This window comes from Perca flavescens, chromosome 13 (genome assembly GCF_004354835.1).
Source record: "Perca flavescens isolate YP-PL-M2 chromosome 13, PFLA_1.0, whole genome shotgun sequence".
Lineage (NCBI taxonomy): Eukaryota > Metazoa > Chordata > Actinopteri > Perciformes > Percidae > Perca > Perca flavescens.
Genome location: NC_041343.1, coordinates 15135370 through 15162027, shown reverse-complemented (window position 1 = coordinate 15162027; position 26658 = coordinate 15135370). Strand labels below are relative to the sequence as shown.

At 40.1% G+C, this 26658-nt stretch overlaps 3 protein-coding genes across 4 annotated transcripts; 1 reads left to right on the top strand and 2 right to left on the bottom strand.

Annotated features, from left to right (window-relative positions):
• The first annotated feature begins 336 nt into the window (after positions 1–336).
• Positions 337–7155, top strand: lipia (lipase, member Ia). Its single transcript, XM_028595897.1, has 11 exons — positions 337–556; positions 1518–1601; positions 2964–3334; positions 3421–3529; positions 4372–4473; positions 4583–4672; positions 5093–5260; positions 5428–5517; positions 6078–6186; positions 6295–6468; positions 6580–7155. Exons 2-11 carry the CDS (start codon positions 1544–1546, stop codon positions 6662–6664), a joined length of 1356 nt encoding a protein of 451 aa, XP_028451698.1. The 5' UTR covers positions 337–556; positions 1518–1543; the 3' UTR covers positions 6665–7155.
• Positions 7156–7419: 264 nt separating this feature from the next.
• On the bottom strand, positions 7420–10243 carry LOC114567119 (SH3 domain-containing kinase-binding protein 1). 2 transcript variants are annotated; one of them, XM_028596042.1, is made up of 7 exons: positions 10113–10243; positions 9666–9763; positions 9340–9440; positions 8854–8970; positions 8554–8753; positions 8363–8426; positions 7420–8185 (listed from the first exon to the last, which is right to left on the bottom strand). In XM_028596042.1, the coding sequence occupies exons 1-7, from the start codon at positions 10172–10174 to the stop codon at positions 8147–8149; spliced, it is 681 nt and encodes a 226-aa protein (XP_028451843.1). In that variant the 5' UTR covers positions 10175–10243; the 3' UTR covers positions 7420–8146. The 2 variants fall into 2 exon arrangements, with proteins under 2 accessions (XP_028451843.1, XP_028451844.1); XM_028596043.1 differs by having other exon boundaries at positions 9388–9440.
• Positions 10244–12062: 1819 nt separating this feature from the next.
• Positions 12063–25514, bottom strand: LOC114566820 (serine/arginine repetitive matrix protein 1). Its single transcript, XM_028595593.1, has 10 exons — positions 25369–25514; positions 19806–19867; positions 18930–19619; positions 17941–18579; positions 14995–15110; positions 14742–14853; positions 14531–14603; positions 13995–14066; positions 13741–13890; positions 12063–12578 (listed from the first exon to the last, which is right to left on the bottom strand). The coding sequence occupies exons 2-9, from the start codon at positions 19844–19846 to the stop codon at positions 13750–13752; spliced, it is 1884 nt and encodes a 627-aa protein (XP_028451394.1). The 5' UTR covers positions 19847–19867; positions 25369–25514; the 3' UTR covers positions 12063–12578; positions 13741–13749.
• Between the last annotated feature and the right edge of the window lie 1144 nt (positions 25515–26658).

Below are 26658 nucleotides of genomic sequence, written 5' to 3'. Positions count from 1 at the left end.
GCATACTAATCCATATATATATATATATATATATATATATATATATATATATATATATATATATATATATATATATATGTATGTAAATCTTGAGTTTAAATGATGGAGTACAATGTGTTGGAATTTGTACTGACTCAAGGTGAGTAAGTCCTAAAAAAATGTTAATTTCTGGCTAAAAGGGACAAATTCTTGGAAATGCCTACAACATGTTTCACTTTCACTCTGGATTGCTTGAAAATGAATAAGGATGTGCAAAGAAACAGAGACTACATTGTTTTCACAGATTCAAAATTAAGTAGAATGGAGACACAAGAACCGGTTTGAGTACACACTAACCAGGTGTGACTTCACAAGAATGTTTCACCTGTGGACACAATGACCTAGGACAAGGGGTGTGGTTATCCTGGAAGAATGCAAGGCGGGAGTAGTACTGCTTTGCTGTTCCTCCTCTCACTTCCTGAAGTGAACGCTGTCCAAATATGTGGAGATACAAACAGACCTGTAAGGTTCTGGACCTTTGATTCACCAGACCAGGAAATATTATCCTACGGCAAAGGTAAGAATCTGATAAGAATGACATGTTGTGCTTTCTCATTGTTGTCACATTTCTTAAATTACATCTAAGGAAGACCCTGAACACTGACACGCTGTAAACATGAGGCGTCTACTGTAGCAGAAGAACTTAGTTGCAGACAGATTTCTGCAGATTTTAGTTTCACTTACAATCACAGTGTCATTGGTAGAGATTAATGACAGTGGGTGGGGCGAGAAAACAGATTTCAGCCTGAAAGTTACTTAAATGGCACTGAACATAAATTAGTTTTATTCCACTCATTCATGACATTGGAACGTAAGTAGATAAGCATTTATTTTCTTTGCTTCGGTCCAGTGAGTGTCAAAGAAACATCTGAAGGGTTAGGACAGTATTCTCCTTGTGTTGCTGTGCCTGTTGTGTTTGTGCACATGTGATTTGCTCTGTTAATTATATTATGAGCCGAAAATGTCTGAAATATTATCCTATGGCAAAGGTAAGAATCTGATAAGAATGACATGTTGTGCTTTCTCATTGTTGTCACATTTCTTAAATTACATCTAAGGAAGACCCTGAACACTGACACGCTGTAAACATGAGGCGTCTACTGTAGCAGAAGAACTTAGTTGCAGACAGATTTCTGCAGATTTTAGTTTCACTTACAATCACAGTGTCATTGGTAGAGATTAATGACAGTGGCTGGGGCGAGAAAACAGATTTTCAGCCTGAAAGTTACTTAAATGGCACTGAACATAAATTAGTTTTATTCCACTCATTCATGACATTGGAACGTAAGTAGATAAGCATTTATTTTCTTTGCTTCGGTCCAGTGAGTGTCAGAGAAACATCTGAAGGGTTAGGACAGTATTCTCCTTGTGTTGCTGTGCCTGTTGTGTTTGTGCACATGTGATTTGCTCTGTTAATTATATTATGAGCTGAAAATGTCTGACTGGTGTGTTTTTATGTGACCTGACTCTGTGTACAGATCATTCACACGTGCTGGTATAAAGCATGTTCCTGTGGCAATATCTGACACTGCTCCTGCTGACGACTGTTCAAATATACAAAGGTAAAGCTCAAAGCATAACACTCTGAATTTAAATGAAGACACACACACACACACACACACACACACACACACAGTTTATAGTTTGTTTTTATTAGGGCCAGGTGTAACATCTCAGAGTTACACCTACAAAATACATAGTTGGAGAATAGCAATGATGATAAATGTTTAATCTTTGCGCTACTTTAGTGTCCGATGTGAAGCAATTACAGCCATATACAGTATGTGAAGATTACAGCGCAGTGCCATCTTATTTCAAGTCTCTTTAACATCTGTGGGTCAATGTGACGAGAGTTGACGGAAATTCAGGCTGTCTCCTTTTTTTCAGTAGTGATAGCTAAAAAACTAAAACTGAAATGATTTACGTTCATTTTTATTTTATTATATATATAATATAGTTTCTGTTTAGTTTTAGTTTTTTGGAAGGTTTCAGTTTTTAATTCATAATAACCCTGATACACACACAGTCACTGTTGTCAGTAAGTGTAAATCAAAGTACTCCTGTGGGGGAAAAAAGACACTCAAGCAACATTTGAAGCACTACATTTCTTAGGAAAACCAACATAATTGACCAAAGGGCCTTCACTGTGGTTTGCAAAAACCACTGGCACTATGTAGAGCTCCACGGCTCTCAGCTGATGCATCCATGCAAATGTGATTTAATAGCCTATGTGGAAAGCCACGTCTATTGTGTAACACTTACTGAAAATAGCTGATGGCATTTCTCATGAAGCTGTTGTTCCATTTGCTCTTCATCGTGTGAAGTTTTTTATTAGGAAATGAAAATTCGTTCCCAATTCCCAATTGGTTGGGTTATTTAAACAGCATTTAGTCATAATGAAATGCCACATTTTCACTACACCTCCAGATATTATTGGTTGTGGATGCACTTACGGTTTGTCATAACCTCTGTCATGATCTTTTGCTAGTCTATAAAAGGCTCTTTGACTATATGTATTGGTGATCTAGATGATGTGAATTGTCTGCATACTGCTTATATTTTGGGTGAATCGGTCCACAAACTCCTGACAAAGTTTATAAAGTAAATAACTCAGTGTTGCTAAGTTGTTTGCTTTCCCAGTCAAACTTGTTCATGACGCGTCTCTCTGGTGGGCAAGCTGTGTTTTGAAAACCGTTTCACTTAGTGTTGCATTGATTACACCCACACACTGACTCATATATGGGACTATGTGACTGATGATGGCAAGAATTTTGGATGAGAAGTCAATAAAAATATTAAGGCTTCTTGAGCAATGCTTGTTAAGGTCAAAATGGTCATGTGTCATTTATTCTTTCTTGTCATCCTCCCACTACCCAAATAAACCTTTCTCTGTCTGCTCCTCTTTTTCTCGCCATCCCTCTCAGCTCAGAGATGTGAAGAATTTACAGATCTAGATCTCAGTCACGCAATCACTGGAACCAGCCTCAAAATTAGGTTGTTGCTGTACACCAGGGATAATGCCACCTGTGGTACACTCGTGTCCCACACGGACCTGTCTGCCCATCCCCAGTTTAACTTGTCCAAACCAACCACCTTCATCATTCATGGCTATCGGCCTACGGGATCTCCACCTGCGTGGTTGCAGCAGATCTCGAAGCTGCTGATGGCCAGGGAAGACGTTAATGTCATAGTGGTGGACTGGAACCACGGAGCTGCTAATGTGAATTATTTAAAGGCCGTGGAGAACACATACAACGCAGCCAAGAACCTCACTGCTTTCATTACAATGCTGCAGGTATGAGATGTATCTGACATTCTCTGTGACCATCTCTGCTGTGTCTTGCTGTTGTGTGTAACCACACTAATGACCGATCTTTTCAGGAACATGGTGCCTCTCTGAGCTCCATCCACATAATCGGAATCAGTCTTGGGGCTCATATGTCAGGCTTAATAGGTGCTAACCTGAATGGGTCTCTTGGAAGAATTACAGGTAAGGGTGTGCATATTCAAATTCAGATATTTCTCTCAGACCCAAGATTCAAATTCAAATTAGTTCATAGTACATTGTCAAACAGCACAATAATAATAATGATAATCAGTCATACTTTAATACAAAACAGCTTCACATTTCTGTCCATTTAAACTTTACAGAAAGTAGCAAACATAGTATGGACATCGGTGAAGAATTGTATGTCTCGTTAAGTAAAATCAATACTGCATGTATTGCCACCACAATTTATTTAGTTACACCACCTTTGGGCACTTATTTTCTGCATCAGGAAATAAACATTAGGTGAGATGCTTATCGAGGACATTTCATGATAACTATGACACGTAAAGGAACTTTATTTCCTAGATTGCTAACATCACAAGCAACTTATAACACAGAGTGGTGACTTGCTGACAAAGAGTTTGTCAAACTTTGCAGAGTATATGAAGGTGGAGTTGTGGAGTTGCAGCCACATATCACAGTTCAGGTTTTGGCCATCTGGGCAGTAGTCACCATGAAACAATTGACACTGTTTCGATGATTCCACCCAAAATCCCTACTGAGAGATTATCCTGAAGTGCGAGACCACAGATATCCAGTTCAGCACTGCTGTGAAGAAGTATCGGGTATACACAAAAAGAAAAACTGGTCCAGACATCATATAAAACAGAAACCAGACATGATGGCATCAAAAAACTTTTGTGTGAAAAGAGCAATACTGGTTGGGTCATACCTCAGTCATACCTAAATCATTACAATAAGGTGAAAATTAACATTAGCTAATGTTGAGTTTGAGAATAAACTTGAAGCTCTACTGAGATCTACTGATGTGATGTTTGCAGCTCTGGATCCAGCTGGGCCTAAATTCACTGGCACTCCTCCAGAGCGCAGACTGGACCCCACAGACGCCCAGTTTGTGGATGTCCTGCACACAGACATAGATGGTCAGTTAAACTGAAATACTATATTATATTATTCTCTCAGTCATTTCTAATTGTTTTAAATGTGCTATATACGTTATTAATATTATTGTTATTGGCATGTCATTCACAGCTTTTGGCTTTAGGGAACCTCTGGGTCACATCGATTTCTATGCTAATGGTGGAACAGACCAACCCGGCTGCCCAAAGACCATCTTTTCTGGTAAGGTCTCTTATTTAATTTATGGGGGAAGAAAACACTCAAATTGTTGATCAATAATCTTTGTGTACAAAATGTTGGATTTATAATCACATGTGATTATTTGTATAATAAGAAATGAAACAATGCTGCATGCTAACAATCACTGCCTGAATTGGTCCAAAAAAGGTGCCAGTACAGCACCCTAATTCAGCAGTTGGATGACACGATCATTACATATGTCTTAGATATATTTATATTCATACGTATAGGCCTATCCTGTAGGGGTGACCCCGGATAGTCGACAATTAAGCGTGTGAAATGAAACAAAGGATCATTCCATCCGGGCTGTATCAGGGTGCTGAATGTCTGCTGAATGTCGGTACTTTGTGAGTACTGGCCCATTTCAGGCACTGGTAACAATAATGACTTACCCCTGTGCAGGAGGAGCCTATTTTAAATGCGACCACCAGAGATCAGTGTTCCTCTTCCTTGACTCTGTGAATAGGACGTGTGTCAGCAAGGCCTTCCCCTGCTCCTCCTACAAAGACTTTCTGGATGGTAACTGCTTGAACTGTGACCACTTTGGTCCTGCTGGATGTCCTGTCTTTGGTTGGTACTTTAATTATCTCATAATATATATATATATATATTTTTTTAATATAATTTTTACATGCATTTATTTAATGTAGATGGTCTAATTGTTTTTTAAATTCAAAGTAATTGGATGTTCTTTCAAAATGGATGTGACCTGATGTAGCTGTTTCACTCAAATCCAGGTTATGATGTCATCAAGTGGAAAGAGGTCCTGTTGAAGCTGGGCCAGACAAAAACTTACTTCACCACAAATGCAGATTCTCCGTTCTGCAGTAAGTAACACAACACTAATACTCACAATCATAACCTTAATAAGCAGACAGAAACACATAGTATAGACCGTTAATCCCAATGTGGTTCACATTAAAATGCATAATTTTGTTAAATGATGCAAACGATATGAAAGTGAGCATTTAGCCCCTCAAATGGTTAAAGTTGCAAATGTTTAAAACTTCTCTTAAAACAGGCCAGGCCAGGGGGTAAAAAGAAAACAGAACATGAAATGCATCACAAGGCAGTTCTGTATCAGCGTTCTGTCTAAGATCCCTTCCTAACACCAAAGTTTATCTGAAAAAGTTCATTTGATTCTGCTGCGTCATGACACAAAAAAGCTACAGTGAATTTTTTCAAATAACTACCGCATCGTGCTTTTTGGGTTAACTGTGGAGTGTGTTTTCACTGAATGCAGTTTTGTCCCACATTATTGGAATTAAACTCTATGTGGACAACTGCTATTAAAGCTATTCCATGGTCTACTATCAATTCTAAGAGGGCGTATCAGTTAATTTCAAAATGGTGAACATATTTGTGAATATGAATTTGAATGTTTTAGTGACAAACTACAGGTTGGAGGTGATGATATGGAACAAGGATGTACGCTGGGGCTACATGACTGTTAAACTTCACGGTAATGGTAAAGAAGCAGTGGCAACCATTGACCAGTAAGTCTTCACTTAATTTATCATAAGTTCTGTAGCAAATATTCCACCATGACTTCTCTTTGTCCTCCTGTTACTGCTTACTGCTAACATCTCTATTTTTTACATCAGTACAGCATCCAAGTTCAAGAAGTACACAGAGACCAATTTGTTTGCCCAGTTTGACAAAGACATTCAGTCAGTGGAAAAGGTGTCTCTCAAATTCTCCACTGGGAATGTATTCAAGCCCAAATATAAGCTCCGTGTTCTCCGCATCCGTCTAAGACATCTGGAACGCAAGGAGAGGTATGCAACACATACTGATTTTTAAAAATGTGTAATATCTTTCAGAAATTTGATGTATTTCACATTGAATAGCTGTTTTCACTTCAGCAATGTTGACTATGTCCTTCACAGGCCTCTCTGTCGATATGACATCCTTCTCGAGGAGAACAAAGAGGTTACCTTCAGGCCAATTTCCTGTGAAGAATCCAATTTCTGAAACAAAATCGGACTCCGCTTCAAAAGATTCAAACATACTGGAAGAGATTCAGCCGTCTCTTCAGTTTCTCAACGATTGTACAGGAAAGCAGGGGCGTAGCACACAATTCTGGGCCCTGTAGAAAGGTATTCTCCATTGGCCCCCTCTCTGCATCCACAGCTATTCATTCTAGCATCTTTTTGGGCCCTCCACACATGAGGGCCCTGGGTACTCAGTCCCCTTTCCACCCCCAGTCCGATAACCCTGCAGGAAAGCAATAAGGACTCAAAGATAGCATATCAAAAGTGCTAACCTGGCTGTTTAGTGATCATTTGTGATCTAAAAATGATATGTGATATAATATATATCATATATGGGTATATGGGTTTTTAAGAGAAAATATGTTTTTTGTAAGAAGAATATTGGCTGAAAAGGGAATTTATATGCAATTCACTTGTAGGATGAATTAGAATTTTTGTTCATCAATTGAAAATAAATGTATCTCATAATGACATAATGTTATCTCAGTAATGGACGTGGTGACTGCAACAAAAAAATCGAGGCTGGTTTTAAAAGAATAGTGGACTTTTTTTTTCCCCTTCTCGTCTGCTCTCAGTCTTTTAGAAGATATTTCCTGAGTCAAACTTTCCTCAATTTCTTTTAACATATGACATCACTTTATATTTATTTGTGTATATGGATGCATCTTTAATTATTAATAAAAAGTCAAGTCAATAATGTGCAACATCTTTAATGAATTCACAATGCTCCTACACATCAACAACATGAACATGAATTCACTGACATCTTGGTCAGTAAATGTTTGGCACGATAAAAAGGCAAACATATATTTTTGAAAACTATATGCACCTTAAATATGATAGAAGCTTCAAGTTTGCGCTTCCACATCACATTATTATAAACTAATGATAGCTGATTAGCTGCTGGCTCTTATTACATGTCCTCTCTGTTTCACTGTCAGATGTTTTCTACATGGCCGGATAAAGGAAAAATGATTAGAAAACCAATTCAACAGTGATGATCTCCAACACATATTTAGGCCAACAGCTATGGGAAACGAAAAAATTCTCTTCATGGAAACCTAAATACACTTTGGAAAACATTTACCCCACTACAGGATTTAAGATGCCATAGTTATTAAGTCCATCTACAGAAATAAAACAAACTGAATGTATAACAGGGCCGTCTACTGCTCATTTCCAGAGAGAACGGTCAACAGATACTCTTCTCTTATATCGAGTCTGATCCCACTGTACCTCACCTTTTAACTTTCAGCAATGACTCAGTAAAAACATTCGGTCCTCTAGGCCGACGCATTCGCCGGTCCAACAAAAACAAAAGCAAATCAAATTGCTAAATATGATACTTTTTCATCAAACAGGAGTGAGGATGATTTTTTAAAACTTAGAAAAATATTGTTTATCAGATAAGTATACAGCAGGACCTTTAAAATGTGTCTTTAATGATGGTGAAGTTCTCCACTCATTTAGACATGTGCTTCTTCATACGTTGAATCTCCATCTAAAACAACAACAAAATCAAACCATGAGTGCAAATATTGTCACGTTAAATTAATTCTGCACAGTTTCTTATATTATAAAAAAAGAGATACAAAAGAGCAAACAAGAACAAAATAACATTATTTAGCACGTCCTTGCAGCTACAGTACATGAATTCCTTTGTTTCTTCATGCCGCACCTGTAAAGTCAAGCGAATCCTTTTCTCCTCATCAAGCTCATTCATCAGCAGTTTAATTTCTTTGCTGGAACACAAGATATTGTCAGATTAGTGAGAAAAACATATATGACAAAGGCAGTGATGCGGGGATGCAATGGTCATGCACCCACGAGGGCAGGTTAGAAACATAAATCCCATTGACAAAGCCATACTTGTGCTGACTCTTCATCAGTTCAAACTGGTCCCTCAGGTCTCTCAGGTCTGTCTGCAGTTGTTGCAGGCTCGGTGGATTTCTGCTCGGCTGGGGGTCGGAGTTGATGTGTAGGGGCAGCGTCGGATGTAGTACAGTAGAGAGAGCCTTGGGTAACAGGGAGATGAAGGACTGCATGGGAACACTTTTGGATGCTGCTGCCTGTGGAGAATAACCCAACATTACTGGCTGACAACATGACACAAATGTGAAATATCAATTTGAATTTTAAAGTCTGTAAAACCATAACTTTCTCTTTTACATTTACAGGCAGGGCACACCCATTGTGGCTTGTTTCCTGAGAGTTTTCTTGAAGTGTTAAAGAATCCGGCTCTTCACTCTGGTTTTCTTTTCTTTCCTCCTCCATCATGAGTGTTACCTGTAAGTTAAATCTAGTTTGAGACATCTGTTAAGTAAAAGGCATTTAAAAGGTAGTTCACCCAATGTTAGTATAAAAAAAAAAAAAAAGGTTTTTAATCCAAGTACAATTCTGAAAATATAGCTCACATTCATTGCAGGGCAAAGTACCTTTTAACCTTGTTTTATAGAAGGAGTTAAAGTAGATATCTTAAGCTGGTGTACGTGGCTGTGTGTATGAGGCAACTCAAAAGTTAAATTTATCACAAGGACAGATAGGACACAAACACACCAGACACACTTTCACACAGTGAGCCAAGTTAAAATAGTAGTGTTTAACTGGATAATATAACAACTCTAGATAACTATTATTAAAAATGTGTATACTTCCCAGAGTCTGAAGCTCTGACTGTAACCTCTCATCTGCAACATGAGCTACCTGCTCATTCAGCTTCTCTGCCATCGACACAACTGAATCAAACTCTTCAGTGTCTTCAGTGAAAGACGGAGAATAGATGTTACAACACTTGCAGGAACCAGAACTAATTTAAACCCATCGCTATACAGAATGTAGGCCATTTTCACAGTTATAAACCCACATCTTTGTGATTCCAAAGCCTGCATTGACATTCTGCCTTTTCAACATGCAGCATTCAAGCATGAGTTTCAAAGTATGTTGCAACAGATAGTTGTAACAATAATAGTTGCGAGGCTTACCAGGAATGAGGGCTGAGCTATAGCTGCCCATCGTGACAGAGAGGAATACAAGTGTAGAGAGTGAAAGACAGAAAAGCCTGCAGTCTTTAAGTCTACATCTACAAATGACAGATTGGAGCAAGTCAGTGGAGCAGAAATCAACAGAAACCAGTCAGCTCAGTGCAGTCACACATCATGCTACATCTTAAGAAAATGTATAATAACCAAGTTCAGTTTGTACATTAAAACTGAGATCAAAGTGGAGGGAACTAAATGTGGGTGGTACACTAGAGGCAGCTGTTTATCTCATGCCACAGCAGTGTAGTGAACAAATGTGCAATACATGCTAGAGCCAATGCACAGAAAGGAGCACAGTGACAGACTATATTGTAGAATCGTAAGTAAACAAAGTAAACAAATTACAACATTATTGTCAGTTACAGTCAAGGATCTGGGGCACACACTAACCTTGTTTGGCCAGCGACACCAGTGAGATACAGCAGCATCTGTGGTAACGCGACACTGTCCATTGTAACCCACTGTGGTCTGCTGAGTATGTTGTGATGACGAATGGTAGCCTACTGTCAGGGCTAAGTTTAGCTCCACTCCGCTCACAAATATCACTGGGGCAGAGCGAAGGCCGTCACAGGCTGAAGGGCGAGGGGTGTGTTTAAAGGAACGAACTGGAGCGCAGTTATGCAAACAGTGATGTTTGTAGTATTGGGAGAAAGAAAAGCAGAAAGGATGATGACTTTGTTTATGGTGAAACCTGAGGAAGTGTTTCCTTCCAGTCCCACAATGAGCTTTCCTTAGTATGTGCCGTTTCTGTGTCTGTAGCTATTGAGGAGGAGAGAAGGGGGGGCAAGGTGGAGGGTGGGGGTGTGTCCTTGACAAACTGTCGCTTTACTCGTTTGAAAGCCATGTCTCTCTCACATGGGTGGGCCAAATTCTCTGGGTGGGGATTCAGAGAAAGGGGAGGTAACCTTGCTCCTTATGATCTCATAAGGAGCAAGATTCCAGATCGGTCCATCTGAGCTTTCCTTTTCTCAAAGGCAGAGCAGGATACCCAGGGCTCGGTTTACACCTATCGCCATTTCTAGCCACTGGGGGACCATAGACAGGCTGGGGGAACTCAAATTAATGTTAAAAAACCTCATAAAGTGAAATTTTCATGCCATGGGACCTTTAAAAGAAATGGGTAAAAGAAATAGACTATTGAATTGCATCATGGGAAATTTAAGAACCAGCAAGCTTGATCCACATTAGGGACTGCAAGTCGTGGCCCCTGCTGCTTCTCTTTCGAGTCCCCCACTTAATGGAAATTCTAAACTGCTGAAGTACAACTTTAAACACATTCAAGTAATTCTGCATTATCATGAAATCGCTTCTCATTTAATTTAGGGCTGTCAATCGATTAAAAAAAATAAACTAATTAATTGCACAACTTGCTGTAATCGCGATTAATCGCTTTTTTAAATTGAGACTGAAGCTTATAATAATGGATATTTAAATGCTAAATCACTTAACTTTGCAAATATGAAGAAAAAACCAAACAAGGAAAGGTTCTGCTAAGTTCAGAATGTTTAATATCTTTCAGAACAACAGCAGCAACAATTTGGCTTATTTAGTCCTGCTGAAGGCTGCTGGAAACGGCTAGAAACTGTCTGACTTGAGAGCAGATTTTTGTCACCGTCCCCGGCTGCTGTTGCCTGCTCTCGTCTACTTTACAGGCGAGGCGCAGTTCATCTCCAACGAGCCCATTTTCAGTCGGCGGCAGGGCAGTCGGGACTCACCCGGAAATGGCGAGCGGAATGAGGTGACTAGTCTCTCAAAATATGACGAAAATCTTCTGAAATGAAGACAGATTCAGCAACTGCACGGCCTATTTCTTGCTTAAAATGTTTTCAGAAACATGTTTCAGTGAACTATTTTAGTACAATATAAGATCGTATTCTGAACGGCTGCCATGACAGTCTGGCTTTGGATTTCCGGAGAAAACAAACCCATGTGATGCGTTCGTCCAATCAGCTGCCGGTTTTCATTACTTGGGCAACAATACAGAGTAGCGCCACCTGCTGTTATGTAGACGTATTACGTTTCTCAGCCGCCACATGAAGTAAACAAACACAGCTGCGTTAATTTTGTTAATATTTTTTAACGAGTTAAATATTAAAAAATTAACGCGTTAATTTTGACAGCCCTAATTTAATTATATATAAAAGTATTGTGTATCAAGAAAAATTCAAACAGCGTGAAGCCAGATTTAATTTAAGTTAGGGAATAAAGCTATCCGAACGATTAGGTCTATGGATGAAAATAAATAGGGATTCTAGGTTTTATGATTCTTACAAACAGCATAACTGACAAAGTGATTCTGTCCTTTGTCCAAATCTACAAGCAAAAAACAACTCAAAAAGAGTTTGTTAAATTTCATTTTATTTCAAGTCTGAAACAATAAACTGACATGTGATTATACAAGTTTTACAAGTAGTAGCTAAGTGTCAGTAGACAAACTGCTGTTTCTAATCAAAACAACCATGATTAATCAAACAGGAGACATCTTATGGGATAAGTCTTTTACAAAGGTTTCTTTGGACTTTACAAACTTAAAAACGATAGCTGCTGGTAAACAAAGAAAAAGCTAAATCTATTTCAGTAAAATCAAGACTGCCAAGATCACAAGCAGAAACTCTTAAATAATTACACGGGACAGCATCATGTAATGCCATACGTTACAAATATCTAAAACATAAGTACTGCAGTACTTATATGCAAGTCAAACATTTGTACCAGAAAACAACTGTAAGCAACAACACTTCCACAATATACAGGCAGGATGGGATTGTAGTGAGAGAAGGGTTTGTGCAGTCCACCCAGCAGAGAAGATCTTGATGAGATTTTCCAGAATTGTGTCTGCAGAATGTGAGACCTGTGCTAAGATCAAGAGAAAAAATAAATAAAACTCACTTTGAAACATTTCTTGAAGATCTTGTTGAGTAGATAATAGGGCTGTGCAATTAATTGAATTTCGATTTTAATTTTGGCTCCCAACAATCACCAAAATAGTATAATCGAGAAAAAACGATTATTTTGCCATGTTCTGTTTTGCAAGAACACTCTTATTTTGTGTTGTGGTCTGAATAACACGCGCATGCGCACATCCGCCCCTCCCGAAGCCATAAACTCTCTGGCAAGTTGTGTGCTTCATCCGCTGGAATTTAAAAACTCAGCGCGAATAAAGATGGCAGAAGGAGAGCAGCCACAGTAGCGTTTTGGTGAGCAAAAAAAGCAAAACCAACTCTGTTGTCTGGGACCAGCTAACGTTAGCTAACCCTGCGGCTGTGGTCCCTCTGCCACTGCCTCCCCGCTGTAGTAAACTTTGTATTCTCCCGACACGCTGTATTCACTTACCGTTTAAAACTTGTTCCAGCTTAGTGGCGTGCATATAGGCATACTGCCCAAAAACAACATGAAAAAACATAGTAACGTTCCCTCAGCATTTAATTTTGTTGTTAAACTTAAATCACCTGTTTCACGTAAAGGTACCGCCTATGTGCTGGATTTTTCCTTAGTAAATAAGCCCACTGAGGGCGACATTATTTTTGGCACAATGTTTAGTAATGACAGTAGGCTAGTAGTGGTCATAGTGAGTGAAAATGTGATGTGAGATGCACATTGTGTTATGTATCTGGAATTGTTCATTAGCTGTGTAAATTATGTGTGATATCTGTAAAGCTGAACCGACTCACAAAACAGAATTTATTCTAATCCAAAGACTATTTCTGTGAGATAAAGGACAATAACAGATTATACCCTGGACACTATCCATTATATCCAAAGGTTAACGAGTAATCGTGTTAAATAATCGTGATTTCAATATTGACCCAAATAATCGTGATTTTTTTTTCCATAATCGAGCAGCCCTAGTAGATAATAGATTGCTACACAAGTGCAGCTACACAGCTGACTCATACGAAGTACCAAATAAGCCTACTTTTGGACGGAAGATGGACAATACTACACGGTTTGAAGACACTGCATGCAAATTTAATTTGTCATACTGCCCCCCTCACAACTACGCACCATGAAAACTTACCAGGGGTTATCACCAGCGTTGTTGGTTGGGCCCTCTGTTGTATGGTGGACGCTGACGCATTACTCTCATGGTGCGGTATTTGGACATGATACTGTGACTTTTCCTGAATACTGGCCGCTGATTTGGGAAGGGTCGTGGCACTAAGCTCTCCTTATAAAACACAAGAAATGAAAACGGTATTAAGAAACCAGAGTCAATGAGCCATTTCACATGTTCCAGAAGAACCGAGTGATCTCTGAAGACGGTATGCTTACCATGAGTGGTCTTCTAAAATTTCCAGACGGTTCAGGGCCCATCTTCCTTGGACCAACGGTGAACTTTGGTCTCTGTAAAACACAACGATGAAGGCTAAGTACATACAGTATGCAATGAACCTCATTTATTCCATTTCCATCTAAAATTAAAACAATACAGTGCAGATGTAAATAATAATATATTACATCTGACAAAACAAGCCAGCTGACATACTTGAGTGGTTAATCACAGTAATGAGTTCAACCATGATTGTACGGCTCTAATTATTAAGGCAATACACATCCAGGAAGCTAAAAAAAACCACCGTACAAAATATTATGATTTAGAACAAACCTCCAATGACATTTTAGTCATTTAGTCATATTTGCTTTACTTCAATATAATGAAACATTTCAAAACTGAAATATACTGTAGCTTTCAAATTTTTAAATATGTAGGCTTTGCTTGTGACCACAATTACGGCAGTAGTTCTTTGTGAATTTTGATATACAGAGCACAAGCTCTGCACATCCTTACCAATAAATGTTTCACTCACCTGCATGGGTCCTGGTCCTGGTCTCCTAAAGGGCCTCCCGGCTCTCTGGTTGTCCTGCATCGTATTAAATGGCCTGCAAAGAGCAAATGAACATCAAAAACAGGACACACTCTGCATAAAGTTTGCATTTGACCTACTGGAAAACACTGCACTTGCTAATGAATTAGAATATTGTTTTAAAACACAGGAACACTGATTGTATGAAATGTACCTAAACACCCTCTTATCCATAAAGCCCCGTCTTCGGTCTTCAGGCAACGATCTGGAATCATTCGTCTTTGATAGTCGGCTGTTTGGTGTGGCACCTTGACCTGAACTGCGTTCTACAAACAAAACAAAAAAAGATAAGATAATAAACCTCCGTAGCTGAAACTTATGTGTTATCAAAAACAATTTGTAATATAAAGATACCGGCCTTTGGATTCCCCTTACAAAATAATAACGCAAGAAAAGAATTGACTTACCATTCTTTTGCTTTGGGCTGCGCTCTTTCGTAGGTGAGCCGTCCTTAGAGGAGGAGCTCGGCCCAGGTGGCCAGTGGGACAAAATAACAAGGTCACGTTTCTCTATGGGAGAAGATCTGGGGAGAGATCAGTGGAAGCAGTGTTAATGCCATCAGCATTCCTGTACCAGTGTCATGTAAGGCTTATGTCAGTGTATGGACATCTTAATGTGACCTGGATACATTATCACGTCATTCAAGTTATCACAGTGTTTAAAAGAAAACAGATTGCAAGTAAAAACATATAATCACCCTGTCAACTTTTAGAAATAATACATTTTAAACCAGTAATGAACAGCACTGTTTTGCAGGCAGACAAATGATCACAAAGTCACGCATCACATGGGTACTTACAAAAACCATGGAATGTCCATGCTTCTTTACTCCTATTTTTGTACCCTGATTCAATCTGAGCCCTCTTCATTTACTCAGTGATCGAAGTGAGCAGGAAAATCTTGGCGACAACTTTAAGATACCAAATCTTCAATCATCCCTCTCTCAGAAGCACAATGTCTTGCTTTGACCGTCGGACTGTACTTCAGAAGGTTTTTTCATCGGGTCATTCCTAGGTCCTTTAGTGGTCTGCAATCATCGTCATCCAAAGAGTTTCACAAGATTTAATTCTTGGGAGACACCTGTAGTTCTGAAGTGAATGGCTGAACATATCCAGGCTGGTGATTATGTCCGCTTTACAGCTTCTTCTCCATAGCTGTGTAGTGGTTTTAAGAGACGATCCAGTATTTGTCTGCCCACAAACAAGTGCTGGTTTCAAGGCCACCGACAAATGGCTTTGCAGTGCCCACAAGTGAGACTTCTATTCCTTTACTTCTCCTGATCTTCTCAACATCTGGGGCGCTGGGCATGATTTAGGAATAGGCAGGGATTTAACAAAGATGATCCTCTGATTGGTCCTGCACAGTCAATGAGCTAGCAGTATCAGCTAGCACTGTCCTCTTCGTGTAGTAGTTTTAAGTTAGTAGTAGGATTAAGTGCCGGGAATTGATTGAGAATAATCTTTTGTCCATCATACTAGGGAATGTCAATGCAGGTTGACGTATGCAGGGTTCGGATTAGAGACTTTAGGTGGGGTGGACTTTGGCTTGTAAAGCGGCTACTCAATATTCTGATTTCACTCAGGCTGATGATGCGCACCTCTTATTATTACATTTAGGTCGCACGTCAGATAAGACATAGGAATGACCCAAGCATATGCTGACCTGTGGGTTTAGACCAAATTAATTCACATTAAGAATATAACAAGGTGATACCAAACTGGTCTTGCTTCTGTCCCCGTGTAGTATAAAGTTGGAATTCTGGCCACTCCTTATTTCTTGTTCTGATCTTTGAAATCCATTGTCTCAGGTTCATCTTGTTTCCCCATTTGGGTCTCGTCATTTGTGATGGATGTAGAGCTGCGTGTTCTCAGCAACTTAATATATTATCTGTTCCCAGGGATTTAAAAATGGCACATCAAGGCCTGTTTTACTGCAGGCATTGTTAATATGATTACAATAGAGGTGGCAAAATAGTTGCTTTACGGTCACAGGTTTGACTTCTGCAAACGTTGACTTTACCATCTCTGGTGCATTTCATCAAAACACTTGGCAAGGTTGATGCTTGATGAATGTCTTAATGTGTCCTTGAAGTTCTCATGAGTGCAGAGAAGCAGAAAATCCCCACTATTTAAATACACTGTATGAAGTGTAAGTTGTAGTTTGACTCCTCTTCGTTCTGCTGAATGGGAATGATGACCATCAACAAGGTTTCACACGTCACATAATGCAGAATCGTGTATTCTACTCTGCTGAGCCAATCTTCCCGGGTTAATCTACTTTGCATACTGCTAGAACAAGATCTCCACTTCCAAATTTCTCACACAAATTGGGCATTTCTCCGGGTCTATGATGATCCTGAATATGGGGATTGAAGTAGTTTCAAAAAAGATCAATTGTTTGCCTTGGCTTTAAACAAATTTTAAAGTCTAGTGTAACCACTTTGGGACTTTATAAAAAAAAAAAGAGGCTTCATTATTGTTAATTTGCTGTGCATAAACAATGGAGTCAGAAATATCAATCTGCATCGGAGTTTGTATTGGTTAATTTATCATGAATGCAAGTGCACTTGGTCATATTGGATGGTGGCCAGTTATGTCCTTCAACAGAAATTCCTCTTCATTGTTTTCTGGCTTTCGTTGTTTTGGTTGTCATCAACAATCACCGTCATCCATCTTGACATTGTGATTATATTTAAAGTAAAACAAAGTGTCACAGCTCAGACCAGCCTTGGTTTTGTACATCCCATGATCAAACTTGATACTTGTTGGACGTTCATTTAAAGAATCTCTTTTCCCATGTTCCATGCTGCCAATAATTCCAAAGGGGGAGCACAGCACTTTCAGTTTAGGCATTTTAGGTGCAGTCCTCTTCATGTCTTCAGATATAGTTTGACAATACATGTTGGAACTTCAGCTTCAAATTGCATTTGTTCTTTAAAGAGGATGAAGGGGTCTTCACAACCTGCTGAAGAGCACTCGTTTCAAGTGTAATGCTGACAAACTGGGGAATCCTTCAACAGCACAGATCTACTAATTTTTCCACACGCTTCATCAAGGGTATTAAACATTTGTCAGGTTTAAAACAGGTTGGCTTTATCGATATGGTGCATAACTTAGCACTTTATCTTCGGCCCACATCATAGGAAGATATTTTGAAACAAAGGCACGCAGACAGGGAGGTATTTGAAAACCTTTGCCGTTTTTCATCAACTGAATCAGTGTTGCACATTTAGCTCATCACGACATCTCCATTTTCCACAGTTGGCACCCCCTTCACATTGAGACATTCTTTCTTGACCTCCTAATCATCATCATCAAGCCCCTGCGAACAGTGCTAGAAGGAATATACCGTACCTGTGTGTGTTCAAGGACCGGCGAGACTCCACCTGTTCTTTGCCTGTATCAGAGTCTCTTGAAGACTTGCTGGCATTGCCTTCTTCTCTGGGGGGTGACTGTTGTGGTTTTCCCCTCCTTGGTTCCAGCTTTTTCAGGGGAACTGCATTTGACTGGAAACGTTTCTTCCTGATAGCAAGAACAGAGCTGAAGTTTTCTTGTGAGGCAGAGTCAGCCAGATGAGGCCTGGGTTTCACAGATGGAGGTATTCGGAGCCCCATGAGAGACTCTGCTCCGACTTGTCTGCTCTTAACCAGGAAACCTCTATCCCTAAGAGACAAAGTTTTACCAACAAATGGCCTGGGAATACTGAGCAGCTGAGGCCTCTCTCTCCTGGGGTGTTTAGGATTGCCATGCTCCAGTGCAGGGTCTGAGGAGGGCATGCTGATTCCTGATATCCTCCTCTTACGGGGTCCTGCCATCTGCCTCTCCTGAGGGCCCCTTTGGTAGGACGATGACGGGGATGGACCTCCTTTCCATGAAGGGGATCTGAAAGGGGGCAGGTGAGGGACATCCTGAGCCCTCTCTCTACTGTTGGATCTGCTGCCCTGCCTCTCCACTGGACCACGCTGCCGCCTGGAGTCTTGCTCAGATGACCACCTGCACATCCATCAAACAATAGAGAAATCATTACAATGATAGATCCATTGCCATTTTAAGTGGGAGGTGGAACTTTTAACTTTTATCTTAATGCAGCCCCTTCATAATGCCATGACAGAAAGAAACAGGTAGGAGAAGTACATTTTCAAAGAGCAATTAAAGATGTAAAACTCCTCTCAATGGCAGGTGAAACCAAATTTAATCAGACCCCATTAATCCCTTCTAATAATTATGAGTTGGGGCAGAGTAGGAGTAATCATTACGACCCCAGTGACTGGGAGGACTGGGCCAGCTTCAGGCCTCCTTTTTAATAATTTTACCCAGCTGGGGTTGTTGCTTCACTCCTGTACCTCTCTGGACATGAGCCTCTCCCATGCATCTCTCTGGGGTTCCTCTGTGACCCAGAGGGCCCATGTTCTCCATTGTGTGGATGAGAGAACGCTCCAGCCTCGTTCCAGCGCTTCATGCCATGACCTGAGTGCTCATGGGGCCTATCTCTAGGACTGTAATTCCCACGAGGGCCTCGACTCCGCTGCTCTTGATGCTGAAAACCTGACTGCCTTTTGGGGCCCCTGAAAGACCCCTGGTAGGCTGGTGTAGAGCCTGGCCTCCTGTCGGCTGGGTGGTTACGAAAATGTCTTGGGGAGGGTGACCTCTGACCTGAGGGGTGGCCATGGAAAGGTGGGCCCCTTTGGCTCACGGATCCTTGAGCAAGACTGCGAGGGGAGGACTGATGCTGGACATGGGGGGGGCGGTTTGGCCGAGATGGAGAAGGCCTCCTCTGGCTATGATGTGGTTCCATTTTGGGAGGGTGTGATTGAAAGGAATCCTGATTTTGGGACCTCCAGTGATTGAAACGTGGCTCTCTTTGCTCTCCCATCAGGGGTACTCTTCTGACAACTGGGGGTCGTCCTCTACCTCTGGAATCCCTCCAGTGAAAAGGGGCCTTTGCTGGGTAGCCCTGGACATCTCTTCGACTTTTGGAGTTAGTGTTGTAATTCCCTTCACTAGGTCCAATGCCATGACCATCTCCGTAAGGTCTGATAAGATACAAAAAAAAGAAATTTGCGGATTACAAAACATACTATGCCACATTAAACACACCATTTTGCAAAAACAGGAGACAGCATATAGCTTAAATCCCTAATAGTACTCATGACAAAAGATTTAATCATGAACATACCACCAAAGGATCTGAGTGCAACTTCACATAATCAAAACATTACCTGGGCTTCAAACGTGGTGGTCCAAATTGTGGTCGAACCATCTTTGGACGTGAGTGAATAATCTATGGATAAAAAAGAAACCATATTGGAGTTTTAACAATGAGCCTTAAGCAGATATAATGCTAGATTCATATATAAAAAAAAAAAAAAAAAAAAAAAAAAAAAACTATTGTAGTCTAAAGCTTAGTCAGTTGTCCAAGTGTTAGCACAACCAGAGGTTGTGAATCAAGTTTGGTTGCATGAACAAAGGCCCTCACTCTCTGGCAACCTAGCAACGTAGGGAGTGACACTCTAACAGCCAATCATGTAACAGTATCATGTTTGGTTGCGCCACATCGCTGTCTCGTGTTCTTCAATAACAGAACCGGCGTGGAGCGGAAAGTGAGTGCTGCAGCGAGCGAGGAAATCGTTGATAAAACAGGAAAAGTCAGTATGGCAGTTTTGGGGATTTTATAAGTCTGACCGTAGTCAGACCAATGTCGTCAGACCAACACTGGTAATACCATAAACTTGTTTTACCACTTTAGCCGCGCTCACACTTTGGAGCACAGCCGTATTCGCCATCAACGTCCAACAACATCTGCAGCTGCTACACGGCACAAGTAGCAGAGCACCATGGAGAGGTACTCTGCATCAGCGCCTTACTAAACGCTACAAAGAAATAACTGAGGCAGACATGCTGAGCACTGTCCAGAAGCCAGGTTACCAACCTAGCACTTAACCTGTAGAAAATAGTTCCTTCTCAGGTTTCTTATATTTAGCTAACACTTTGCACTATTTTATGACACTTTATTAAGCATTTCTTATTCTTATTCTTTAATTTTGCACCTTTATGTTAAGAGATAATTGTTAAGTGTTCATTGTGATTTTAGACCTGTTTACATTTTAATTATTTGAGTGTTTTCCATGGTTGTGTTGACATTTCTGCTTTTATAACTGAGGGGATTATAATCAGAGCAGGGTTAAGTTTAAAATAAAAATGTTTAAATTTAATATATTTTTCTCCTGGTCCTTATTTTAAATAGGTCATAAAAAATATCAATAATTATCGATAGATATGAAAAACTTATATCGTGATACAGTTTTCAACCATATCGCCCAGCCCTAGTTAGGAGTGAGTAAAAATAACAGAGTAAGCCAATGAGAGGAGAGACATTCCTTCGCCATCCAAGGAAAGTTAAATTCACATCCAGAACACAGGACCTCATTCCTGTATATATTTTTTTGCACCAAATAAACACATCTGACTAGGGCTGTGACGGTATAGTTTTTTTTCTTACCGCGGTGAAGAAGCAACGTATCACCGCGGTATGGCGGTTAACCGCAACCCCCTTAAGAGAGTAGCGTAAGTTAGAGCAAGAATAGCAGGGTGCAAGTGTGTGATGTCAGTGCTCGTGTGGTTGCGCAAGGAGAGCAAGCGGTAACGGAGAGTAGTGTACGAGTGCAGCTGTAAAAGACATAAAACATACATAAAAGATGATGTAAAGTGAATTAAACGTGAACAATAAAACAACAAGCTTCTCAAGACATGGTGGCTTTATCTGTTGTCAATACTGCCAGTAGAGTGAATAGCGTTACCCCCGAAAAAGCATTGGCTTAAACCATACAACATATGTTAGGGCTGGGCGATATGGTTGAAAACTGTATCACGATATAAGTTTTTCATATTGGTCTATATCGATAATTATTGATATTTTTTATGACCTATTTAAAATAAGGACCAGGAGAAAAATATATTAAATTTAAACATTTTTATTTTAAACTTAACCCTGCTCTGATTATAATCCCCTCAGTTATAAAAGCAGAAATGTCAACACAACCATGAAAACACTCAAATAATTAAAATGGTCTAAAATCACAATGAACACTTAACAATTATCTCTTAACATTAAGGTGCAAAATTAAAGAATAAGAATAAGAAATGCTTAATAAATTGTCATAAAATAGTGCAAAGTGTTAGCTAAATATAAGAAACCTGAGAAGGAACTATTTTCTACAGGTTAAGTGCTAGGTTGGTAACCTGGCTTCTGGACAGTGCTCAGCATGTCTGCCTCAGTTATTTCTTTGTAGCGTTTAGTAAGGCGCTGATGCAGAGTACCTCTCCATGGTGCTCTGCTACTTGTGCCGTGTAGCAGCTGCAGATGTTGTTGGACGTTGATGGCGAATACGGCTGTGCTCCAAAGTGTGAGCGCGGCTAAAGTGGTAAAACAAGTTTATGGTATTACCAGTGTTGGTCTGACGACATTGGTCTGACTACGGTCAGACTTATAAAATCCCCAAAACTGCCATACTGACTTTTCCTGTTTTATCAACGATTTCCTCGCTCGCTGCAGCACTCACTTTCCGCTCCACGCCGGTTCTGTTATTGAAGAACACGAGACAGCGATGTGGCGCAACCAAACATGATACTGTTACATGATTGGCTGTTAGAGTGTCACTCCCCACGTTGCTAGGTTGCCAGAGAGTGAGGGCCTTTGTTCATGCAACCAAACTTGATTCACAACCTCTGGTTTCTTCTGATGAAGAAAAACAAGTTATCAAACCGCATTTTCTATTGATATTGATTATGTGTCTATCGCGATACATATCGTTATCGTTTTATCGCCCAGTCCTAACATATGTTGCAGTCATAGACTGTATAAAAAGATTGCAGTGTTTCCATTTCAGCTCAATGTCAGAGTCTTTACTGTGCCTTGCTGTCATTTAAGGCCGCGTTGCCTTTTCTCCTCTCCGTTGATCTATTCCACAGACAGTTCAGAAAGCTCTATTGTCGATAAAGTTAAAAATAAAGTAATTGTTAGCAGACAATGGCGAGTGCAGACACTTCGGTCTAGCAGCTGAGCAGACAGAGAGCAGAGAGGGCAACTCGGCACTCCGCTAACTTGTTGCTCTCACTACCAACATGAGCTGCTCTATTTAGGCTACAAAACGTGCATGCAGGCTGAAATTTAACCGTGCGGTTTTGTCAGGATTAATCTATAAACAGAAGGAAACTCCGCTAGCTGCTAGGCTAAAGTGCAATGGTAAACACTGCAGCGGTATGTCCACCTCTGCTGAGAACAGAGAAATGTCTTTGCCTTACCAACTGTGTATTATATTAAACGTTACCTGTAGTAGTAGTAGTAATAATAATAAAAATCAATAATACATTTTTTTTTTCTCTCCATAACCTCTTCAAATAGGAGAGAATACAACAAAGTACACCGAGAGATACATAAACACACTGACGCGCTCACGATTGTATTGCAATGATTTATTCCTCCACACGTAAAATACAACTAGCACTGCAGTTACCAAATGTAAAGTTACTTTGTGAGTCGAAATTTGCGTGTTAGTGTGGCGGAATAAATCCTTGCAATACAATCCTTGAGCGCGTCACAGTGTGTTTATGCATCTCTCAGTGTTTAGTCCCTCGCGGCAGCACTATGTTGGACCGCTTACAGCCGCAACACTGGTCAACAGAAAGTGTTCGCTCCCAGGCTCACCAGGTGATCAGGTGAAGCAAACAAATATGTTATAACTTCCGCTCAAACCGCGATGAAAACGCCCACCACCTACAATAACCAGTGCACAACACAATAATCAATAAATAATATAAATGAGACCATAAACAACATACACTATGTGGCTCCTACACTGTCGATGAGGATAACTAAACAATGATTGTTGCTTTCATAATATTTAATATCACACGACATGTGTTCTCCTGTAACCTTCGGCAGCAAAAAGTAAAAAAAAAATAAAATGCGGTGATGGCAGTGGCACGTTATCGCCGGTATTGCGGTTATCGTCACAGCCCTACATCTGACCAATAAACGAATTAAACGTTTTCACGTGATGGATTTTGGTTCGCTTGGATTTTTCTGTGTGAAACGAAACCAAGGGGAAAACACCCCAAGTTTACATAACGTTAGTCATCAACCGATTCTAATTAGAGCAATCGAACTCTGAACGTGACAACCAAGGGGGTAAGCTTCTCTTCAGAACGCGTAGCTCTTATGGCGGCCAAGACAGTTTTCCAGCTGATTCCAGCAGCCTTCAGGCTGAACAGGAAGTGACACAGACACTGTGGTCCGATTCAGATTTAATAAAATGTTATCATACCCATATATCAGCTCCTACAGCTCCTTCTCCAGTTGATTTCATTATGACAGAGTAGCTGTCAAAATTCTCTACATGTGATCTGTTGCTGATTTTAATTAACAACACACCGTGATCCGTGATCTGAACAGATTTAGTCTCTCTGACTTCTAAATGTAACTATCAGCCTCACAACATGTGTTCTGTTCAGAATAAGCTTTTAAATCAGACAAATCTCAGTTAAAATCCCTCCGATTCAAAATCAATAAAAAGTTTATATAAAACGTCGTCATTTTGAGTCGATTCTGAACCAATCAGCTGTTCGATCGATTTTAGACTGAATCTATCTGTCAGCTAGCAGTTAGCCGAATTAGCTGTTAGCTAAACTAACGTTAGCTTCCCAGTGGAGGCTAGCCATAGGCTAGCGTGGAACAGATCGTGCAGGTCGTAAACAGTAATATCTTGCGCATGTGCAGAACGGGTCGTGTACCGACAGCAACTGCGCTACCTGCGTCTCAGAACTGCGGCCGCCTTGGTCTCGTGAGATTATCGTTGCCCACGTGTGCATGACGTCAGAGCAAGTCGGGATCAAGTCAGACACAAATCTAATCTATCGATTCTGCGCAGATCTGGCTCATCTCGAACGAGCCTATTGTCTCTCTCAGTTGGAGGCTGCGCAGTAACGTTCAGCGCTCACCGTAAAAGTACTTCTATTATATACTGTCTATGTTTAATAGCCTTCACTGGTCTCCGTCCAGAGCAACGGGGTCTGTTGGTCCATTATATACTGTCTATGGTGAAAACGCCCTCAGTGTAGATCGGTCTAGCTAGCCTAACAGTTTATTCAAGACACGGATCTAACTTAGCTAACCTTTTCAGACGCAAGAGCACGGTGGAAACTGTACGAGCACGTTTAATAGTTTATTCTTTTAATATCGCATATTTCAAACAAGATGACAAGATCAAAATTGTAACCAAATAAAGTTGCTTATTAAAAGTGGCTTCGTGTTTAGGTTGAATATGTTCCTATGGTCGCCGTGGGTTCAGTTTCAGTCTCCTTAAATCTGTTGAGGGATCTGGGCAGGACGTGCTTCCATTTATAGTATTAGCAACTGGCAGATCCAAAGACATAACACGACCCAGACATATGCTATTCTGAGGGTAAAAAACAAAACCCTACAATGTAGTGGCGAGCACAGTATTGACGCTAGAATAGTAACATTACCGCAGTGTTTCGTGCTGGTTTGGATTTAGCTATCGTTGGCAACAAGGAATGCAGGTCGAGCTAACGCTTACAACCTTATCGTATTGCTAAGGCCACTTAGCTAGCCTGGGTTAGTTTGTAAGGGGCAGCTCTTGGAAAATGACATTCACATTGTGCGTCATTTGTATATCTTAGTGACAAAGATTAACTAAACAAATTACCAAACGCCATACTTTAACTACCAATACGTGTAATTCAGTAATTTAGCTAACTACTTACCAAAGACAAACCGTCGTATAGATGAAAGATAGCTAGTGCGTGCGACTGCGACACAGTTAGGCTGCTTTTCTTCGTCGTAAGCAAATAGATCGCTCGGCCCTCGCCCTTCAACACAACACGGCGTATGTCAGCCAAACTGAAGCGCCACCTACTGCCTCGGAGTATGTACTACATAGCTACGCAGACTGCTGGATGGCCAGTGTATTGTCTTGTCTTTCAACATCTTTCAAAAAACAAATGCTTTTATCCCGAACATTAACTTATTAACACAACACTGTTATTTTATTTGGAAAAATTATTATTGGATCAAAATAATTCCTTATATTTCAGAACTGGTTGGAATTATCTTATAAATTAATCAGCCTTTCAACAACAAAGTTTAATATTAACAGTTTATGGGTTTTGCAAGGAATTTCTCAGTAAATTTGGGCTCTCTATTACTCCTAAAGAATATTACACCGTTTTGGAAACTATTCCTTTGGAATAACAATGCTTTTCAAAATCTTGTTAATGTCAGTTTTACCAATTCTCCCATTTTGGACCCAAGCTAACACACCAATAGGAAAACGTTTTAGAAAAAGCTCTCAAAAAATATAGGCCTATGTGTGTGTATGTCCTTTAGTGTTTTTATGTAATAGATGCCTGTTGGTATGTTTTGGCTTTACAGTCTTATAGTCTTCTTGTTTATTTGTGTAACTCCAAAAGTGCTTTATGTTGGTGTTTCTACTAGATATTATTGTACACTTATATGTAGCCTACTGGGTTTACAAAAACAGTTTCTTTAATTTACTTAACTTATGCAGTCTAATAAAACAGCCCTGCAATCAATCCCACATAGGCCTACATGAAGGTTATAATGTTCAGTTTAGGTTGAATCTGTTTTGGATGTTGATTCAGTTTCAAGGTCATTTTTGAGGGTGTACTTCATCATATTTTAGCCAACCTGTTTATATTAGCGAGGGTAGGCTGAAGTTTAGAAACACCTCTCATTATAACCCACTAGGATTCAACCGCACCAGAAACTACACCCTCCAAAAGGACAATAAAGTTTAAAACAACATCTCCCTATAACAGTTAAGCAGGAACTTGCTGCAGGATTTATTGCGGGGTTGTTACATCAGACAGTGTTGGTTTTACTTGTGTGTATGTTTTGTAGCTGTTATCAAACAACAATCTATCTGTTTGTGTGATTTCTTTCTTTGTACATCTCATTCTCTTTCTCTGAAGTCTTCCATTTCTTTCTTCCCTTTGTGTTCCGGATATAATCGCCCTTTCCCTATGTTAGTTGAT

Excerpts from the sequence above, each read along its gene's own strand:
- LOC114567119 (XM_028596042.1), bottom strand. The coding sequence starts at position 10,174 with ATGGACAGTGTCGCGTTACCACAGATGCTGCTGTATCTCACTGGTGTC. Across the intron at positions 8,754-8,853 it reads GGTGTGCCCTGCCTGTAAAT|GCAGCAGCATCCAAAAGTGT; the intron begins GTAAAAGAGAAA and ends TATTCTCCACAG. Across the intron at positions 8,427-8,553 it reads CTGATGAAGAGTCAGCACAA|CAAAGAAATTAAACTGCTGA; the intron begins GTATGGCTTTGT and ends CTTGTGTTCCAG.
- lipia (XM_028595897.1), top strand. The coding sequence starts at position 1,544 with ATGTTCCTGTGGCAATATCTGACACTGCTCCTGCTGACGACTGTTCAA. Across the intron at positions 5,518-6,077 it reads TGCAGATTCTCCGTTCTGCA|TGACAAACTACAGGTTGGAG; the intron begins GTAAGTAACACA and ends TGAATGTTTTAG. Across the intron at positions 6,469-6,579 it reads CATCTGGAACGCAAGGAGAG|GCCTCTCTGTCGATATGACA; the intron begins GTATGCAACACA and ends TGTCCTTCACAG.
- LOC114566820 (XM_028595593.1), bottom strand. The coding sequence starts at position 19,846 with ATGGTTCGACCACAATTTGGACCACCACGTTTGAAGCCCAG. Across the intron at positions 14,604-14,741 it reads ATGGATAAGAGGGTGTTTAG|GCCATTTAATACGATGCAGG; the intron begins GTACATTTCATA and ends TGCTCTTTGCAG. Across the intron at positions 13,891-13,994 it reads ATTTTAGAAGACCACTCATG|GAGAGCTTAGTGCCACGACC; the intron begins GTAAGCATACCG and ends GTGTTTTATAAG.